The sequence below is a fragment of the Phaenicophaeus curvirostris genome, chromosome 2 (genome assembly GCF_032191515.1).
Source record: "Phaenicophaeus curvirostris isolate KB17595 chromosome 2, BPBGC_Pcur_1.0, whole genome shotgun sequence".
In the NCBI taxonomy this organism is placed as follows: Eukaryota; Metazoa; Chordata; class Aves; order Cuculiformes; family Cuculidae; genus Phaenicophaeus; species Phaenicophaeus curvirostris.
Genome location: NC_091393.1, coordinates 75,024,024 through 75,043,783, shown reverse-complemented (window position 1 = coordinate 75,043,783; position 19,760 = coordinate 75,024,024). Strand labels below are relative to the sequence as shown.

At 42.2% G+C, this 19,760-nt stretch overlaps 3 protein-coding genes and 1 long non-coding RNA gene across 6 annotated transcripts in view; 1 reads left to right on the top strand and 3 right to left on the bottom strand.

The window, feature by feature from the left end:
* LOC138718230 (protein ELYS-like) overlaps positions 1–12,213 on the bottom strand; it is a 58,307-nt gene extending 46,094 nt beyond the window's left edge. The window contains exons 1-4 of the mRNA XM_069852573.1: positions 12,104–12,213; positions 11,064–11,148; positions 10,327–10,477; positions 9,883–10,015 (exon numbers count right to left, since the gene is read on the bottom strand). Of these exons, the coding sequence (XP_069708674.1) occupies positions 9,883–10,015; positions 10,327–10,477; positions 11,064–11,120 (341 nt within the window). The 5' untranslated portion in view covers positions 11,121–11,148; positions 12,104–12,213. The remainder of the gene's footprint in view (positions 1–9,882; positions 10,016–10,326; positions 10,478–11,063; positions 11,149–12,103) is intronic.
* Positions 1–19,760, top strand: part of LOC138718219 (epoxide hydrolase 1-like) — a 30,292-nt gene that overhangs the window by 9,572 nt on the left and 960 nt on the right. Inside the window, exon 10 of one of the 3 annotated variants that reach the window (XR_011337024.1) lies at positions 514–803. Coding sequence is in view for 2 of the 3 variants with exons in the window: in XM_069852557.1 (XP_069708658.1) it covers positions 514–715 (202 nt within the window). In the remaining variant the exon portion in view is untranslated. Of the gene's footprint in view, positions 1–513; positions 831–19,760 lie in introns of those variants that run through there. The other 2 variants (XM_069852557.1, XM_069852559.1) reach the window with 2 other exon arrangements.
* Positions 3,226–4,020, bottom strand: LOC138717498 (uncharacterized). The gene is made up of 3 exons (XR_011336877.1): positions 3,798–4,020; positions 3,480–3,624; positions 3,226–3,388 (listed from the first exon to the last, which is right to left on the bottom strand). It is a non-coding gene; the product is annotated as an uncharacterized lncRNA (long non-coding RNA).
* LOC138717371 (protein ELYS-like) lies at positions 13,564–18,849 on the bottom strand. The gene is made up of 6 exons (XM_069850887.1): positions 18,613–18,849; positions 17,624–17,752; positions 16,436–16,689; positions 14,489–14,669; positions 14,209–14,279; positions 13,564–13,677 (listed from the first exon to the last, which is right to left on the bottom strand). The coding sequence occupies exons 2-6, from the start codon at positions 17,742–17,744 to the stop codon at positions 13,564–13,566; spliced, it is 741 nt and encodes a 246-aa protein (XP_069706988.1). The 5' UTR covers positions 17,745–17,752; positions 18,613–18,849.

Below are 19,760 nucleotides of genomic sequence, written 5' to 3'. Positions count from 1 at the left end.
GAGATCCTTGCACAAGTGCAGCTCTTCAGCAGAGCACAGACCACAAAATGGGTTGCTGTGGCAAAACTTCTCCAGCTGATTGTGGCATTACCAAAGTCTGAATGTTTCATAGAATCATTGAATCGCAGAATCATTAAACTCCGTTAGAATCATAGAATCACTAGGTTGGAAAAGACCCACCGGATCATTGAGTCCAACCATTCCTATCAAACACTAAACCATGCCCCTCAGCACCTCATCCACCCGTCCTTTAAACACCTCTAGGGAAGGTGACTCAACTACCTCTCTGGGCAGCCTGTTCCAGTGCCCAATGACCCTTTCCGTGAAAAATTTTTTCCTAATGTCCAGCCTAAACCTCCCCTGGTGGAGTTTGAGGCCATTCCCTCTTGTCCTATCCCCTGTCACTTGGGAGAAGAGACCAGCTCCCTCCTCTCTATAACCTCCTTTCTATAACCTCCTTTCTACAGACTTTTCCCAACACTTTAAAAAATGTAGTTAACTGGTGTCTTCTAGGGTTGGAGTGTATGTTCCCACAGGGATTGCAGCTTTTCCTCAGGAGCTAGCACATACACCACGTACCTGGGCAAAGGAGACCTTCAAGAACATTGTGACTTACTCTTACATGCCACGGGGAGGGCATTTTGCTGCCTTTGAGGAACCAGAGCTTCTGGCACGAGACATCATGCACTTTGTCAGAAAGGTGGAACAGCTGTGAACCTGCACTTTAAATACACATATGGAATGGAAGCGAGTTCTTCTGCCACCAGCAGAACCTTTAGGTTGAGGGATTAAATAAAAACAATGTCATCACATACAGTAGCAATTATTTTATTTGGATAAGTGTTATAATACTAAACTTGTTAAACTCAAAAGCTCTGCATAACAACAACAACAACCAAAAAGCATCTTGTCTTCTTTGGGACAAATTTGGGACAATACTCTGGCATTCCAGCTACTGGACATGACGAGGGAACGAATAGGAAGTGCTGGGAAATAACTGGCTCCGAAACGGGTGTGAGGAGCAAACATTTGGGTTCTTTGATTGTGGGTTGACAGGAAAATCACCAGGCTTGTTATCCAAGCATGGGGTCCACCTGTCCCCAAGAGCCAAAAGAATACTAGCCAGGAAGGTAGCAGGGCTCATTAATAGACCTTTAAACTAGATGTGAAGGGGAGGGGGACAAGACCAGGCTAGACTGAAAAAATCTTGGGAATGTCGCTCCTGTTTCTGAGGGGTGGTGTGGGGGAAAGGACCTTGGTCTGCCACCTCACAGGAAGTGAGGAATAGCACTTAAATGTGCTGTTCTAACTGCAGGGGGGTTAGAGAATTCAGTGAGTAGTCACTTAGGAATTAAGACTGTTCCCCTTAGGAGCGTAGCAGGAACAACAGTCCAGGTGAAGCTCATCTACAGCAATGCATGCAATGTGGGCAATAAACAAGAGGAGCTATAAGTTATTGTAAGGCAGGAGGACTGCGATATAATTGCTGTAAAAGCCTAATCCTGAAATAGTTTCACTGTGCTATTGTTGGCAGGAGAAACAGAAGAGAAATTGACTTAAAAATACCTTTTGCCTATAGTGAGCACACACATGCAGAGTACCAAGTTTTAATTCACAGTCATGGTAAATGAGTGACTTCTTGGGTACTAGTTTTAGAATTTTGTTTAATCTCTTTCCTCTAAGTTACTGCTTAGCCACTAAAGCGCCTGCTTCACAAGCACAGCCTTCTGACTTCTCCCCATTCCCCAAGTATTAAAGGCAGGCAGGCCTTGGGTAACAGGGGCCTTAGCGGAAGAAACCACCAGTTAGTCCTCCTGCCTGTCCGGGAGAGGTGCCGGTACTTTGCACTGATCTTACTGTCAAAGCCTTAATGCCTCTAAGAGAAATAAATGAGGAGTTTGTGTTTCTCAGAGCTTAAGCAAGACTTCTGTCTTTCGGCTGCCAGCACCACTCCCCCAGCCCTGGGTCATTATGAAGATCTGGTGACTCTGTGCTGTTGTCTGAAAGGTGTGTAGACCCTCACCCTTGCTAGCTTGCCTGCCCTGAGCTGTTCCCGATAAGGAGAGAAGAGAGAGCACAAAGAGCAGGGTTTGTCAGCATGACCGTGACTGGCAGTGTTGCGGAACACTTGGAAAGCACAGAAAGCATAGACACAGGCACACACACACGTAGGAGAAACAACATTTTTATTAATGCTATAACTCTACTCTATACTGAAGATTTTAACGAATATTTTGTAGCATCTGTTGTAACAAAGATGTTACACAACTCCATATCCGGGGTAGGATGTCTCATGGCTGGTGGTTCTGGAGCTCTAGAATTCAAAGGAAAACATTAACAGGCTTTCATTCCCCTGAAGTCCAACCACATGAGAATTCTACTTTACTTGACCATACCATCTCCAGGAAAATTATCAGGTTTTGGCTCTTTATAGTTCTGCCTACTTTTAAGTAAACAAGGAGAAATGAGGCAGAAACTGGGCTGGAAATAGTAAAAGGTTTCTATTTGGTCACATAATCAAGTCTGTCAAAATAGTCTGTCCACCAACAGCTTGGTGGAAATCATAGTTTTCGTTTCATCTATCTTACATTCTGTAAATATACTTACCATAATGTAAATACATCTATTTGCAATAATAAGATTATCATAGCAGGAAAACTCTCTCTCCAAACATGACTAATGGTGTATTGATTCTTAAATGTTAAGTATTATAAATGAGAAAAGCCAAACATGTCTTTATTCTGCTGCCCCTTCCCTCAAAACACTCACACAGTTCAAGTGGATTTTTCTTTCTCCAAACATGTAGCTGAAGACTAATCTTTGTTAAAAAGCTGCTTACCTATATTGTGATAAACGGGTTTTCTGTTTCCTTCCTATACATGTATTCCTCGTGCCGATAATAACTTAGTGATGACACTTCCTATGGTACATACGTTTACTTCGGATTGTTTTACTATAGTTGGTAATGGCTTTGGTGTTGGGGCTGTAAATGAAGAGGGGAGAAAATATGTCAGCCTTGTGTCATCAAAGTGATGGTTCGTTTTCCACTACGTTCCACCCCACAAACATTACCTTCTTTAAAGACTGATGAACACAAGTGGTATGGCTTGGCCTTCTCCACCACCAGCTTTCTTTGAATGTGAGGGAGGACTTTCCCACAGTGTTCAAACACGGAATTTCTTGGAGCTCCTCCCTCTCTACACTGAGCAAACCAGTGTGCAGAACCTTGTGCACTTGACAGAACTTTTACACTCACCATAAGATGAACCTTCATTGATTGATTCCGCTGGTCTGCTGGCCAATAGCAGGCACTCTGCTGGTTGCGGACTGAAAGAATTGCATGGGTTGGTATTCTAGCCCTGGTCCGTAAAAATGACTTCAAGCACTCCTATGAGAAATAACATATTTCAAAAGCCTGTTACAAATCTGCCTCTTCTCTTTCCACTGAGACGATAAAGATTTTTTCTGTCTAGACTCACTAGTTCAGTGTTGGTGAAAGGAAGCTTCAGTAAGTCTTCCATGAGTCCCATCTCCTGGCACCTTTCGTAAACGTGTTTTAAGAGCTCTTCTCTATTTACCTCGGTGGCATGTTGCCGCAAAAGAGCCCAAGCCTCCACCACGCACCTGTAATTCATTTTTTTTGATAGGTAAGCATATAGTAATAGCATAACCAAAATGACACCCCAACATTATTGTATTCCAAGTTTAAAGGAAGTTTAGCGGATTGTGATTTAAATTATTTGTTCTCCACTTTATGCAATATTTGAATGTCAAAATGGGGGGAGATATTTCTTTACCTATTAGACAACAACACACTGAGGCAAAGCTGCGCTTCGCTACACGTTGACACGGATGGCTTCACATTCCGTAGGTATGTGAGGGCTTGCCTATGCTGTCCTTGGCAAACGAGTGATTGAATAATTCTCATCTGTAGCCACAGTGCTACTTCCATTGTTTCTTGATGACCGAGGTGGGCCAGTGATTTCTGTAAGGGTTGAAGACCGGGCTACTTAAGATAAATACATACGTTCTTGCAACACAACTATTCAAAAGTTTATTAAAGTAAAGGCGAGAGTCTGTTAAACGAACTTGCATGAGTTACTAATGACATAGTTGATACTGGACATGTATTAGAGATCCTATTCACTTAGCCGTACAGAACAAAGGGAGTGTTTTAAAAGGAGTAATTCACTCTTTCCTAGGTTAATCAAATCTCTGTATACAAACAGCACTTTTTATAAGCACATTACAAATAATAAGTTTTATCAATTACCTGTCCAAGTAATTAAAACAGAATCTCAAATCATAACTAACTGCTGAAGATGCTGCATCAGGACTATGAAAAAAGCCTATGGTGTTTTAATACCTGTTATTAGATAAGCAGCAATTTCTGAAAACCATTTTATAGAGGACAGCCTTGCATAGTAATGTACCTCCAACTGAACAGTAACATACTTCATAGTCATGGTGATCAAGGAGCCAAAATCCTTGAATAAGCTTTACAAGGCCCTGAGGGAGAGCAAAGGTGGTGGCAAAGGACTTGACTACATTTTCTATTTTATTTGGCCAGCAATGAAAGATGTCCAGCAGCAAGTAAATTGTCTGATATCAAATATCCAGTTAAGGCTAATAAATCTGGAAGACCAACAAGTTTTTCCCATTATATTTTGAAAAAAATAATGAAATAAGAATAGAAAAGTGGTAGGAATCAGAAAATACTAATGTCTTAGTCTTGCCGTTTTAAGCTGTTGAAACCTGAAGACAGGCAGGTCCTAACCACAAAACTCTATTCTGAAGAAGAATAGAAATACACTTTGATTTCTCTAAGGCATCCAAAGAGTTTAGCTTCAGATATTTAAATAGATGTTCTAAGGCAGCTCTGGGCTACCACTGGTTTCAAAGCCCTCGCTCTCTAGGCTCCCCTCCTGGGTCAGGTAACAAACCAGAAGAGCAATTCTGAGTATTTCAGCAGCTTAAAAATTAAGTGTCTGCCCAATGACTTCCCTCTTCTCTCTTCTTATTCTCTGTGTCTCCACTACCAACAGAACAAAAGCAAAGCCTGTTGGCAGTGCCGGAAAAGAGATGATTTCAGCAAAAATCATCTACTGCTACGCCACTGTTAGAAATGCCTTTGCTCTTAAGCAGCAGATTTCAGTGTGTCATTCTAGTAAGAAGCTATTTGCTACAGCTACGAGTGCTTTAAAAATTACAATCTGTGTTTAATTTTTGAGAAAGAAACTAACAGGGCTTTTTACCTATGACATTTCTTAGCAAAGCCATTCTCTCATAGTAGAAAAGACCTTGCAACAGAACACAGAAAAAAAAAATCGTAAAAGTTCCACAGTACAAAAAATTAAAACAATGCTTCTCTCTACGACTTAATTCTAAACTACATGTTTTTGCTAGCATTGTGCCATCGATCATCAGGCAGTCAGAGTCCCACTTTCCTCTGGAACAAGAGATAGCGGGGATTTGGACAGGGGAAAACAATTCCAGCCCCTCAGTGCAACAGATTTCCTCCAGCCTCTATCTGAGTTACTAGAGAAGCAAGCTCAGTAAGACAAACTTTCAAGTCACTCTCTAATACACCGCGGCTTCCACTGAAACTCATCCGGCTGCAAATACAAATGTTGACATAAAAGCCATTCACTTCCACTTCTGGATCTGCAGTGGAAGTGCCCCAGACCTGTAGACTTACCCTGACAAACTCTCCAGCCTCTGTCGCTGACCATTATAGCAGGTCTGAAGAAGAGGGTAGTTGAGTCACCTTCCCGGGAGGTGTTTAAGGCACGAGTGAACAAGGTGCTGAGGGGCATGGTTTAGTGTTTGATAGGAATGGTTGGACTCGATGATCTGGTGGGTCTCTTCCAACCTGGTTATTCTATGATTTGATGATTCTATGATGTTAACAAATATTTTGTAGCTTGTGCCCTAACAAAGATGTTACTCAACTCCATTTCCGGGGGAGGACGTATCATGGCTGGTGGTTCTGGAGCCCTAGAATTCAAAGGAAAATGTTAACAGGCTTCCATTCCCCTGAAGTCCAACCATATCAGAATTCTACTTTACTTGATCATACCACCTGCAGGAAAATTATCAGGTTTTGGCTCTTTATAGTTCTGCCTGGTTTTAAGTAAACAAGTAGAAATGAGGCAGAAACTGGGCTGGAAGGTGTAAAAGGTTCCTATTTGGTCACACAATCCAGTCTGTCAAAATAATCTGTACACCAGCAGCTTGGTTGAAATCGTAGTTTTACTTTCATCTATCTTATATTCTGTAAATATATTTACCATAATATAAATACATCTATTTGCAATAATAAGATTATCATAGCAGGAAAACTCTCTCTCCAAACATGACTAATGGTGTATTGATTCTTAAGTGTTACGTATTATACGTGAAAAATACCCAAACAGATCTTTATTCTGCTGCCCCTTCCCTCAAAACCTTCACACAGTTCAAATAGACTTTTCTTTCTCCAAACATGTAGCTGAAGACTAATCTTTGTTAAAAAGCTGCTTTGTGACAAATTTGTGCAAATTGTGACAAACCGGTTTTCTGTTTCCTTCCTATACGTGTGTTTCCAATTTCAATAATATCTTGTAGATTACACTTGATCTCGAATGTATGTTGACTTTGGCCTTTTTTACTACTGTTGGTAACAGCTTTGGTGTCGACACTGTAAAAGAGGAGGGGGGAAAATAGATCAGCCTTGTGTCATCAAAAGTGATGCTTAGTTTTCCATTACATTCCACCCCACAAATATTACCTTCTTTAAAGATCGATGAACGTAAGTGGTAAGGCTTAGCTTTCTTGACTGCCAGCTTTCTATGAAGGCGAGGGAGGACTTTCCCACAGTGTTCTATGTTGGAATTGTAGAAAGAGGCAGACAAATGCATCGTCCCATCGACAGGCAATAAAGTAAAAGCAAGTTAAAGAAGTAATATCACATTTGTAAACTAAAAACATTGACTAAGAAAGATAAAAGATCATACAAGCTAAGCACCAAGAAGCACAGACAAGCTCCCAACCCTGAACGAAGCCAGTCCTGTTCCTGCCTTTGCTACCAGAGATGTGAGACACAAGACTCAATTCCGTCTTGTCCCAAGTACTGTTTCAAATTTACACTCAGTGTAGCATTCAAAACACGCAGCGTAAGCTGAAGTTCACTATCAAAAAAACCCAGTTCTCCAAAAGATGTTTTTGCTGGGTAGCCTCCTTGTGACCAATGCATTACAGTTCATGCTTACCTACGCCCTCTGGAAGGAGACTAGACTGACAGAGCCAGATGACCTTTTCTGCATGCATGGAAAACTGATTAGCTAACACCTCCTTATTTTTCAAGTCAGCAAAATCTGAAAAAAAGGCATAAGATTAGTTTTGTATGCGATTCCTTTCATTTTTACAAAAGTCCCTTCATCATACTAACTGGAGACTATAAAAATAACATGGCACAATTCTCCATCTTTGCTATTTTTTCACTCCGTATCACTCTCCGATGTGAAGAAAAAGAACCACAATCACCAGCAAAACAGAAACCAACCCCTTCAAAAATCAGATATGCTAAGGTAAAAATAAAAAATCAAAGCCTGAACTACTAAATACATTCATGATTCAGACATCACGTTTTCTTGTAGTAGAGACTTTTTCTGTGGCAAAGGGACATTTTTTCCCTCAATCCACCAATAAAAATGGATAACCGAGGGAGATGTAGAAACCTAAGTAACTTAATCTACAAGTCATTTACACTGCCTTAAAGTTTAATATTGCCAATACACCATTTCAACACAATTATCAATCAAAGCTCACATTTGCACAATCAGAACCCAAGCAACAACCACAATCATCCCAAATCTTACTAAAAAATACCAAAGATTTAGTAATGCTATCAGACAAACCTTTCTCAGTGAGCTCTTGTGGTTCTCTTTGGAAAAACTTTAACACCCTGGTAAGGTTGCTCAGGACAGACTGGCAGCGCTGAAGGGATTGTAGCACCTGTGGGTCAACGATGTTGCAAGAGCCATCAAATAGTGGAACACCTTTTTGAGAAGAGATATTGAATCATCAGCCTACAGAGCAATTCCAGCGTTTCAAGGTACACACGAGCCATATCACATACCAGCAGGTTACTGAATAAGCTCAAACAGAAGGAATGATTTTACATCTGCGGAATGACTACACTGGTACTCACATATGCCATCAAATTCATCCTTCGTGTAGATGACTTTTTTCCACGCACAGTCACGAATAAACTCTAAATTTGCTGCAGAACGTGGCTGCTCTTTAAAAGAAGAGAACAAAACAGAAATGAATCAACAGGTTCAAACTGAAAAAGAGAACCCAGAAAAGCAGCCTTAGAAGTCTTACTTTCAGAGGTCCAATGTTTAATGCATCCAGTCAGGAGTTCTAGAGAACCTGTCTGGACAGCCGCAGACAACATGGCCTCTAACTGCTCCTCCTAAGCAGAACAGACAAAATTAAATGGGAACATTCCATACTTTCAACATCTGAGCCATCAACAGTACAAGTCTCTGAATGAGATCAACACAGTTCAGCAAAGGGTACAAAGAAAAGTCTTGATTTCCCAAGTTACTTCCAAGCTGGAGCTGATACCAGAACATCTGACTGGAATCTGAAGAGTCTGCACCACGCTTGCAAAACAAACAGCGTAGGGGCTAGGCCAACTTGCCAAGAAATTTGGTTTTAGCTACCACACCGTGCAGAACTGTTACTTGCCCCAACACACTTCCACAAATCAGAAATCCATTTCGTCTCAAACATTTACATAATTTTACTTTTTCTCCATTCTACCCCCCTTTTTCAAGTTAGTCAGGGATCTAAACCCTAACTCATGACTATGCAGGTAGTCCAACTGATGGGAGATGAAGACGTAGCGACTTTCCTGGACTTTCCCGAGAGTTCCGCTCTTGCTCCTCCAGCACTGCTCTATTTCTCCCTAGACAGTCAGTCCCTGGCTGGGCTTCAGCTGGAGACAATGATAGTTTTACAGTCTCAACAGTGGACCTAAAACATTACTATTTGCAGGACACTGGCAGGATAGCATCACAATTATGTGGGGGGATGAGCGTAAAATGAGCATAAAATGGTCTCTGACACCAAAAGCAGCACATCAGAAAAAACGTAGCCAAGGATCATCTCTTTAGGCATTCTCAAGAAAGAGAGAGTAAAAGCTCACCTCCTTCTGGAAACCGGTGCAAGTGACATGGACAACTCCAGACCTCAGCAAGCACACTCCATCTGCAGAAGCAATGAACGTTGGACAACAATCCATACTCTCGGAGTTATGTCATGATTAGTTTACATTGTTCCAACAGCTGTAACTGGAAAGACAGAACTGACTACCCATTGTCTTCATCAGATCACTTACAAGTTTGTGCAAAAGCACCAAACCCCAAACCCCAGCGGACAGTCAGATACCTTTCACAATATTAAATACCTCGTTAGTACAACATCATCAAGGCTGGGCTTGTGGGGCTTCGGGGTGTTCTGGTTTGGTTTGCATTTTGAGTGACAAACATTGAATGAGAGAACCAAGAAATGGCATCTGAGCTCAATTTAAGCTTATCACTATTAAAAGCAGTGAAATACCTACCAAAATTATAGCCGCTTGCATTTAAAATCTGGTCAGGTGGTAGGTAAGAAGGTGGCGCTCCCCACGTTAGACTTGGCTGGTGGACCAGAACATCCAAAACGAGGTCTGGAGAAGCCATGCTGGTTGCATTATCCAGTGTCCACAGGGCAAAATAAGGGCAGTTGAGCGGTAAATTTTCTGGCCTTGAAGAAAACAAGTGCGTAAGCTAAAAGCCAACATTTCTATGAATTATTTGTGAGGATAGTGAAAACAGCTTAATAAAATTCTACCTTATGGAATCCGGCATTTCAGCATCATACCAGCAATTTATGTCAAACACGCCCAAATAAGTAGATGGTTTTTCCTGACCGTACGTAGTCACTTGCCAGCAAAAGATCGAGATGCTGGTGTAAGGAGATGGTACTGTAAAAGACAAGACGTTGTTCCTTACTAGTAGAAAATACCATACACCTGATATTTTTAAAACATCCCTCTCTACTCTCGCTTAATTCTGTTATATAAATTGGAAACACAACGCTCCATTTCTGTCAAGAAGTGGAGTGATCAGCCTTCTCTGTGCCTTTTTTTCCCTGAATGAAGTCCCACATAACTTAAGCACTCTTTTTTTTTTTTAAATAAACACAACAAACCAGCCTATACAGATATTTAAGACCTGTAGACTATGGGTACAGAACAGCTTTCATTGCTTAGATGACACAGATATCAGAACAAACCTTCATTAGTTTTATCCTCTTTGTCAACACAGTCATAAAAGTCTTCCATGGTCTGACAGCTCAGTAATTTAATGTTGCTGGTTTGCCTTCTCCTGGGACAAATTTGACTTGCGAGATCTAAACTGAACCTTTCTTTACAGCCTTCCAAACCCTGGAGAAAAGACGAGAGAAAAGGTCATTTTGAGATACAAACGTAGGTTTGACCTCAATAGGAAAGAACGTATCTATCTAATATAAGATGGATATTGTATTGTATACACTTCCCATGAGTTTATTTCTGATGGCAAATAGACAGAGCTCAAGAGAAAACCAAGAAGATGAACCCAAAGATCAGAAAAGAATAAAGAGATACCTTTATCTGACCCCATTTTAAGAAGAGGAAAGAGACAGAAGCACATTCAAGTCTGCAGTTTGGTGAAACAAAGCCCTTCAAAGCCCTGTCTTCTTTTCCTACATGCCATTAATTCAATGTTCACATCCAGAATCATTGTATTCATAAAAGCTGCTTCCTTTTCAGGAATTTAATGTTCACAGGCTCTTTGCAGATGCATCCAGTTGGAACACACAGTGCTGCAGTCTAAAACTTGTTTTGAAAAAGTATGCACAAAGACCATGCCCAGGAAGGCTCAGCAAAGGATTTCTGGTTTTTCAGGTCTGCTCTGACTTTTGATGGGAAACATTATCCCTGCCAACTTCACTGAGAGTCGCTTAGCTTTTCCCACACACGCTCCTCTTACCTCATACATGACTTGTCCGCATGCCAAACGTTTTCGATCCCCGAATGTTAACCGCATCAGGTGTAAACTCAAAGCATCGCCTTTGCTGAAAGAGGTAGAAATGATGAAATGTGATTACAAAGCTGCTTTACAGTCCTAATCATAATTGTATTAGGTCAAGACTGAAGTGTTCGTAAAAGCATGCTCTTCCTGAACAGAAAAACACCACTTCCCAAAAGAGGATAACTGGTCACCTCTAGACACTAAACCGTAGAGGAGGAAACTCTGACCCTAGCAGCTGCAGGGGCAAATGCCAACCACACCATTAGAAAGGTTTCACATATTGGATGGGCTAAAAATTGTTAGGAATAGTTCTTCGCAGTGAAGAGTTCTCAATCAGAACTGCTTTAAAGTCGTACTTCAAAAGATTCCACTCCAGGGGTAGCTGAGCTGGTTAAATAGCTTGCTGACACTGAGAGAGAGAGGTCTTTCTCCCTTGCCCTTGTACCAAAGTTCCAGGCCCTTTTGCTTCCTCTGGATCCTGCCACACACTGATTTGATTCATCAGCCCAGCAGAAAACGTTGACTTTTCTAGTGAACAGTGATGGCTCTCGGCCAGGCGAGCTGAAAAGGCTCATCAAGGCTCCAAAGACGGCTGAAGCTTGCACAGGGGAATCAGCAATACCATCCCCTCTTTCCTTTCGGGGCAGCTGCTCTATTGACACCTTCAGTGTCCTAGATCGGCAGCCTCAACTACTAGTGAGGCTATTTTAAAACTGCAAATCATGAAGCACTCATCAAGAAACAAAGGAAATCTTTTCCAAATGCAAGCACAAAAATGTAGCCAGTGTTGTTTTGCCTTCTTTCACAAGGTAGGAACTAGTAGGCCCCTCCTTGCTTCTGTAAAGTCCTGTAAAAATCCCATTATAAGCTTAACACCTTGTGCAGCTGAGAGAATCTCCTGCCGAGCTAAATAAACAAAACAAAGATACATCTATCAACAGAATGTGAACAAATATATTGAAAAAAATGTCAGTGGCTTATTACACATTTTAATTCACCTTTCTTGTGTAGATTGAACAGCCCACAAGTAGCAACAATTGCGAGGATCATTCTCTGGCTCTTGTAAAGTAACCGCGTAGACGGGAATCCTTCTTCCTCCAAGCCGACAGTGGTGCCTACAGGTTTAAGAAAAAGGGGTGGTGGGAATAAAAGAAGAAAAAAGGTGAGTGATTTGTCCCTGTTTGTAGAAGGGTAGAAACATCCTCTGAGAAAGAGCACCTGACACGCTTATCCTCCAAGTGAAGAAGGTCGTTCTTCCATCTCAAAGAACTGAGTCAGGGGAGACACTATGCTTTATGCAGCAGTCAAGGAGCAACAAAATTACTGCCCATCAAATGATATAACCTGGATTTATGCCCTCCTCTGCCCTCAGCTGCCAGGCAAAAGAATGTTCCTACTGTTGTAGCCTACCCCCACACTGACCTGAGGAAGGCAGCATACCTCCTGAACACACTTAAACCAGCGCCAACGAGAAGTAGGCTCTTCTTTCTTTACTTGAACTATGTATATTTCTTCCAGACTTCTGAACCTTACTGCTACATTCACAATCTATTCTTGCCACCTAATTATTCCTTCACTCTCTATTTAGCCATCCAATAGCTTCCGATGAGTCGCTGCAGATTTGCGGGAGTGAACCCCTATCTGAATCCGGTCAAATATTTCAAGTGAGGTTGCTCTTCGGTAGATTTAAAATCACTTCTTAATTTCCCTACTGCTTAGAGCTCTCTTATCCCTTATTCTCATCTCCAAGTGTTCCAGGCAAATTTCATTCACGTGTATCTTTGCCTTAGAGTGGGTCAATCCCCTATTTTTGGTCAAGGCTGAAATGTAGGAAACAAGTTATTTCCAGGCACAGATCAGCTATTGACTTTCCCCGTCTCCTTAGTTTCACCCCAGACACTTTTAAGAATATTATTAATAAAATCACATCATTAACACATTTCAGCCTTTCGGTGTACGGCCAAATTGCACTGACTGGTTCTGAAAGCTAATTTCTGAACTCTATTGCATCGAGATACACACAGTTCCTGGTTCCACTGAATGCTACCGATACAACAAGCTGTCCTAGAAAGAACAGCTCTGCCATATCCCAATCACTTGAAAAAAAACCAAGAAGCATGTTTCCTTCATTTGCTTAATCCACAGGCACAATAAGGAAAGCAATCTTAGTCCAGTGGGGAGAAGGTGACCCACTCATCCACCTCTGAGTTGACAGTTATTTCAGAAGAGGATTTCTAAACATTCCAAGGTTATACTCAACATTTCAGTCCTTCCAATAGTTCTCTTTCCATTAACATGCTTCCTTCAGCAAAAAATTGAGAGCCCTGCCCCTCCAGGCATGGCCAAGCCTAAAGCTCTACTTACTCCCTCTCCAAAGTTTTCATATTCCAGAGTGACAGGCATCCATCCGAAAAACCCACAACGAGCTGATTGATTCTGCTTATGTAGCAGAGTGTTGTTATCGGTGTTCCTGACGGGTTTCGTAGTCGATAGCAAAGATGTCTCCCTCCCATGGTGGCAATTCGTCTTCTTGCCGGAATGTCCTCAGGAAACATAGCGAAAACGTGGAAATCTACACACACAAAACCAGACATGAACGTGTTGTGCTATTTAGGTTGCATTTTAAACACTGATGTGACAACACCTATAATCTCATTCCACCGTCCCAGGCAAAATATCATTTAAGCAACCCTTTGGTTTTTGCTTTTCCATTTTGTAGGCATTCAAAGAACAAAAGAACTCCCTGGTCGGGCAGGTATTCTCACTTATGTTTCAACATCAGGTAAAAGTGTAACCTTCCTAGAATGGTTTGGGTTGGATGAGACCTTAAAGACAGACAACTTCTCCTTGGACTCTGTAAATCAGCAGTTTGGGCCTCATGACGGAGCTGTTTCAAGTAACCTCAACTCCTGAAGGCAATTCTCTCACAGTCAGGAGCATTTGCAATCTGAATAGACAGATTAGAGATGTCATGTGTCTAAATGCATGATTTTGGATAAGTCCGATTTATTTTAAAAATCAAGCCTAAACTTCGCCCCAAGTCAATTAACAGAAGCAGAAGAACATCCCTGAGGAACAGGGCACCTGTGACACAACTTCCCACCAGGCAGCTGCACTGGCTCAGGTGGTAAAATTCCTGCACCTCGACAGTAAGAATCATCGTGACGCTGGAATCTTGGAGGGAGGGGGGCAATTATACCCTTAGGATTAAGCCATTCCTATTTTAGATCAGCGCAGAACTGTAGGATGTCAAACTGCCCTCTGTAATCAGCAGTCACAAATACCTGCACACTGCTGCCTTCAAAGAGGAAGGAAAATATTGTTTATCAAAAAGACACACATTTTCCTGCTGTCAAAGTCAAGTTTAAAAACTGCAAGCTTACCCAATGCTTGTATTTCATTCAGACTGCAAGATATACGATCCAAACAAAGGTCAACCAGAAAGAGATGACCAACATCTGTAGCAACCGCTGTGATGCCAAAGAGCCACTGCAGGCTCTGGTGTAGGTGTTGAGCAGTCACATGGGGTCCCCCATGGTTACTTATGGGCTCCACAGCAATCACCTACAGGAAAACCACAAGTTAATATTTAAGATGTTTGACTGGCAAAACAGAAATAATTCAGAAGTGAAGTCAGAATTAGCACATCAGAAACATGCAAGTCAATACAAGATCATGAGACTTAAAACCAAAGCATTATTTCCCATTAGATGAAGAAAAAATTCTCTACAAAAAAATCTGTCATTGCTTTCATTTACTGGATTTCCTACAGTTTTTAACTGAGTTAACATCAGCTTAGATCATGCATTCTGTTACCACAGCTCACCAGCTTCCCCTTCCTACTTAGGTAATGAAATCTAAGAAAACTAAGAAAATCAGTTTTTAAATGCCCAACAGCACTTTTAGGAGAGTTAACAAAGCTTTTAAAAGCCAGGCTACAACAACGGCAACAAGAGTAGCAGCTCGTTAGGTAAAAAGCTAACCCCAGCTAAGGAAGAAGGGCACACTGCTCTTTAACATGCCAAGCACTCTGCCTGCAACTTTACGACAAGGTGAAGACAAACCCCTTGGCCCGTCTTGCAGCGCATCCAGGACAAGACTGACTGCTCTAGCAGTGATACAAGCACACGCAGACTCCAGCATTAAAGCTCTACAATGGAAGAACACGGGCTGTCCTCAGCCTTCGTACAAAATGCACATCGTACTTGTTCCCAGAGGCTATACACACACGGGATAAGGGGCTCATTAAAGCCTTGAGACAGCAATGATAAAATCAATATTAACAATGTTATGGCATTTTTCAATCAAACAGAATTTACTTCTCGATTACACACTTCTGTCAGCAGGCAGCTTGCCTTTCCAAAACCCAAAGAACCACCAAGGTGATAGGGAAACTAGCACAGGGGAGCACCAACTCAACTCCTGTCTTTAGAACTTACCACGGTACGAACCCTTACTACTCGTCATCACACTGCAGCATTACAAACCAACAAAACTCCACCTGTGTTCTAGCAAGTCCAACCCTACTACCTTATGGAAAACTGAGGGATAAATAAGCATTTCTCGCTTGCAGGTTCCAAGATGATAAAAATCGGGTGAATCTTGATGTTCTATCCACTTACGCTGATTCCTGTTTACATTGAGATAAAGGGACATCACATCCTCTGAGGTTATGGGTTAGAGAAGACAGAAAAAAATAGGAACATTACACCAATGGACGCCATCTACACAAGCACAAGACACACCAAGCAGAGATTCAAGAGCTGCAGCCTGAAAGGCAATCGGACAACAGTCTCTCAGATAACTCACTAAAGGCTCTTTCTTCCTATCCAGAGTCAACATCAAAATGTCTTCTGCTCTCAAGTCACCTGCTTGCTGGCCTGAGATCAATGTGAATGTGTCTAAGCCATTTTCTGCAGAACTAGGGGACTCTAAGATCTTTTAAAGACAGTGTTTCTGACAGAAATTAAGCATGTAGGAAATGTATCCTACAGACACTTCAAAGAGTAGGCTTTCTTACTTTTTCACTCTGGCCAAAAGAAAGTTATTTTTCAATGCCTTTTTGTGTAAGTGGAGCAGTAGGTAACTATGTGCTCTATAAAAATCCCAGAAAACTCATTTTACTACCAGAAAACTCCAAAGATAATGGTATCATTAAGCCCGTGATTTTACATGGAGGCTCACTCAGCTGGAAACTCTGAAGTGATAATGTGTTAATGCAATACAGAAAAACCACGCCTGCAAAATGATGCTCCTAAGCTTTTCCTGAAACTTGGTTATGCAGCACATAACAAATAAAAGCCTTGTTCCTCTCATTAAAATGTACCTACCTTTCCGGGAAGAACAACTGCTTTAACCACTCCTGATGTTTGGAGGTCGTACAGGCACAGAACGCTTCTCTTGGCTTCTTCCAATGCAATCAGCAGTCCAGTTCTATTCGCCCACAAAAACTCCTTCACCACTCGAATAGTCAGAGGCTGTTCGTGCACTCCTCCAAAACGGTACGCAGAGAACCGCTGTCCTGTCACCACGTTCACTATCTCCAGGTGAGGGCCACGTGCCAGCCACGCTAGATCATTTCTCCCTGGAAGAGAAAAGAAAGCTGCCTGAAGCAAGTTTCCAAGTAAAGACTGAAAACACAGTCCCTGCTCCTTTCCTTCAATTAAAGGTCCTAAGAGAGGAAGACAGACTAACCTAATTCTGGTCCGCTATTTCACATCACCCACCAAAATGCTCCAGTAATACCTCTTCAAATGGGCAGCCTTAGTGTTTTGCATTTGTACTTATCGTTCCTGCACATTCCTGGTTTTAGACACATTTCATTGCACTCGACAACTTTAAGCTCAAAGCAAATATTGACTCAATTACTGCCTTTACAGTCACGTAAACAGACTTTACCAGCTCTTGACAGAAGCCTAGACATGCAGATAGGCACCCAGCTCTACTTTCAGATCACCTCGGAAGTCCACCTCCTAATCTGCTCAGCCCCTTTCTGCAACTCTCACTGGGTACCCATCTACATCCTATTCAATACTCTGGGAAAATGGCTGCAGCGCTTCACTGTGTTATCCTCTTCCTTCCGTTTTTATTCAGACTCACAAGAAAAAGCATCGGGCATTGCCTCTCTAACATTGTACAAGAACTATTTCTGCACCTGATGTTATGATGGTCACAGAGCTTGAGCGCTGAGTAAATATGGCCCAAAACAACGCTGTTACTCTTTTGAAAACTGCCTTTGATGCAACTAAAATTGAAGGAGGGCTGACTGACTCCGCATCTTTAAGTAAATTCTTTTCCTAGCACGGGATAGGTGCAGGTTGTTCTCATTTCAAGCTTTCACTTGACTAACCTTTAAGACTAGCATTTTTAATGGTTAAAACATCCTTTTCCTTCTTTCTCAACCTGATGCATCTTAACAGCAGCCACCTGACACACCCGATCCTATGAACCAGTGCTTCAGGTAACCTCCAGGCAATAATTGCTTTATACCAAGACCAAAGTTAAAGGAAAATGCTCACCGCCAGAAAACTTCCCGCACAGCACAGAACCTTGGGTGATCTCATCTTTCCCAAGTGCCTGAAGAGTCCCCTCTGGGAACTGCAACAGGCTGCTCGTCACCTGTGCTGTTAGGTCTCGCATTCTTCACTCTAAATAAAGAAAAAAATAGGAAGAGACTCATGTCAGCCATAAACATTTTTGAGATTGACACAAGTTTCATCAGTGCGCTGTGAAAAACCTCCTCTACCTTGTGTGTAGCTCATTTCCTTACAAAGATGGCTCTCAGGACACTTTAGGGTCTCACAGCAGAGCAAAAAGAGAATCCTTTGCTTTGCTGCTGCCTATGAAACCCACAACAACAAGAAGAGAAATGGAGGTATTGACAAGATAAAGATCAGGGAAAAAACAAGACGCTCTGTTCAAGCCTGCTTATCGAGGTTAGTAAGGTGGGATCTGAGAAAAATAATCTTTTGAAAAGTTTCACAGGACCAGGTATGAGTTCCTATTTCTCCTTTCCCTTGGTTTCATAATTTATTCTTTACTGTCAATTGTCTTTGAGTAGCTATCAGGCATCACTTCAGTTGTGCTCCCTTTTGGCACCTTTCTTTTGACTGTTAAGGCAAGCTAAGTTCTTAACTACCTTCATTCTCAACTCCTTCCAGAAAAAATGTACCACAGATAATTTCACACAAGAAGCAATACGGATTTTCATAGCTCATCACTTAGAAAGCAGTTTTCCAAACCCTTATGCTGTAAACAGAACAAGCACTTGAAACTGCTGGGGTTTTCTATGGTTAAATCCTCATCCTCATCATTCGAGTTCCTTCCTTTCTCTCCTTATCACATCTCTGCAGAGTGGAAAGTGTCCTCGCCCACGGCAAGAAGCTTGGAACTGGGCGATCTTTAAGTTCCCTTCCAACCCCAATGATTCTATGTTTCTATGAAAGAGCATTTAGTGAGCAAGTGAGCAGGTGACTGAGGGAGTGCCACTGGGTCATTTCTTTGCTACTTGGGCAGAAGAACCTCCCACTGACATTTCAGGCAAACCCCCAATGTTTAATCCAAACCCTAAGCTCTAGTCTAAGAAGTTGCTAGCCTAACAGAGACGGTCTGTCTCAGAATTTTGCCATCAGGCTTCCAGTGTTTGCGTGGATGCTCCACAAGCTGTCTGAGAAGCACAAGGCGACACCAGAAGAGGAGAAGAAGAAACAATTTCAGCTCTGTATCCTCTCAATCCCCAACATCTAAGCTCCTGCATCCATGCAGGCCAAAGATTTGACTTCCCTTTACATGACAAAAATAAACAAAAGCACCACAGACCACAATTTGACACCGGAGCCACCTCCGACAGTTCTCCTCTCACACAACTGCCCTTTCCCTCCAGAAGTACCCTCCCCATCTAACAGGGCTAAGCTAGCAAAAGTTCCAAAAAGTTCCTCATTTCTACACATGATGCTCTTTTCTACATTGCTTGGAGTACCTGGGCAGCAGACACAGGTCCTCAGTGTCCTCGTACACAACCAACTCACAGCCTTGCGACAGAGCAAGCAGCAGCCAACCAGTCTCTTCTAGTCACCGCACTGGTGTGGCATCGCACCCACCACTCGCTCCTCTCACCACGGGTTACGCGGTGACCGCATCACAAAGAAAGGGAAGGCCTTCTTGACTCATTGGACGTCTCCTGGTCCAAACACCCCTGGTCAAGAAGGGTCACCTAGCAACCTGCCCAGCTATTGAGCATCACATTCTGAAATGTACATTTACATATAGCAACCCCAAAAGCTGAACTGCAAAAACATTTGCAGCACGCGCAACAGGCCCAGTGTTTGTTGAATCTCAACTCCCAGTCTCAGTCTTCACCCATAACACAAGAGCTAGACCAGCAGAGGCTTCTCACCATTACTGCTCTGCCACAACCACATTGAACCATAGACCCCAAAAGGGGTTCAGCCCAAGGTACCGTTCAGTACCATCAAGTGCAGGACTTTCCTATCTAAAATGCAGAGCTGAGACTGATTGGAAAAGAAACACATTACCTTGTGAAGAAGATGGCACAACAGCTCATTCTTTCGTATTTAATGAAAGGTGGGCACCACATCCCTGCTTAGCTCAGAGAATTGGAAAGCTCTTAAGGCAGTTAGAGTGCAGGCTGAGCGG

Bases quoted from the DNA above. Each gene is read 5' to 3' on its own strand.
- LOC138717371 (XM_069850887.1), bottom strand. From the start codon at position 17,744: ATGCGAGACCTAACAGCACAGGTGACGAGCAGCCTGTTGCAGTTCCCA. The intron at 16,690-17,623 runs GTGAGCATTTTC...TTTCTCTTCCAG, and splicing joins GTGCGGGAAGTTTTCTGGCG to GGAGAAATGATCTAGCGTGG. The intron at 13,678-14,208 runs GTGGGAAGTTGT...TTGTGTGTGTAG, and splicing joins TGAGCCAGTGCAGCTGCCTG to ATTTCCACGTTTTCGCTATG.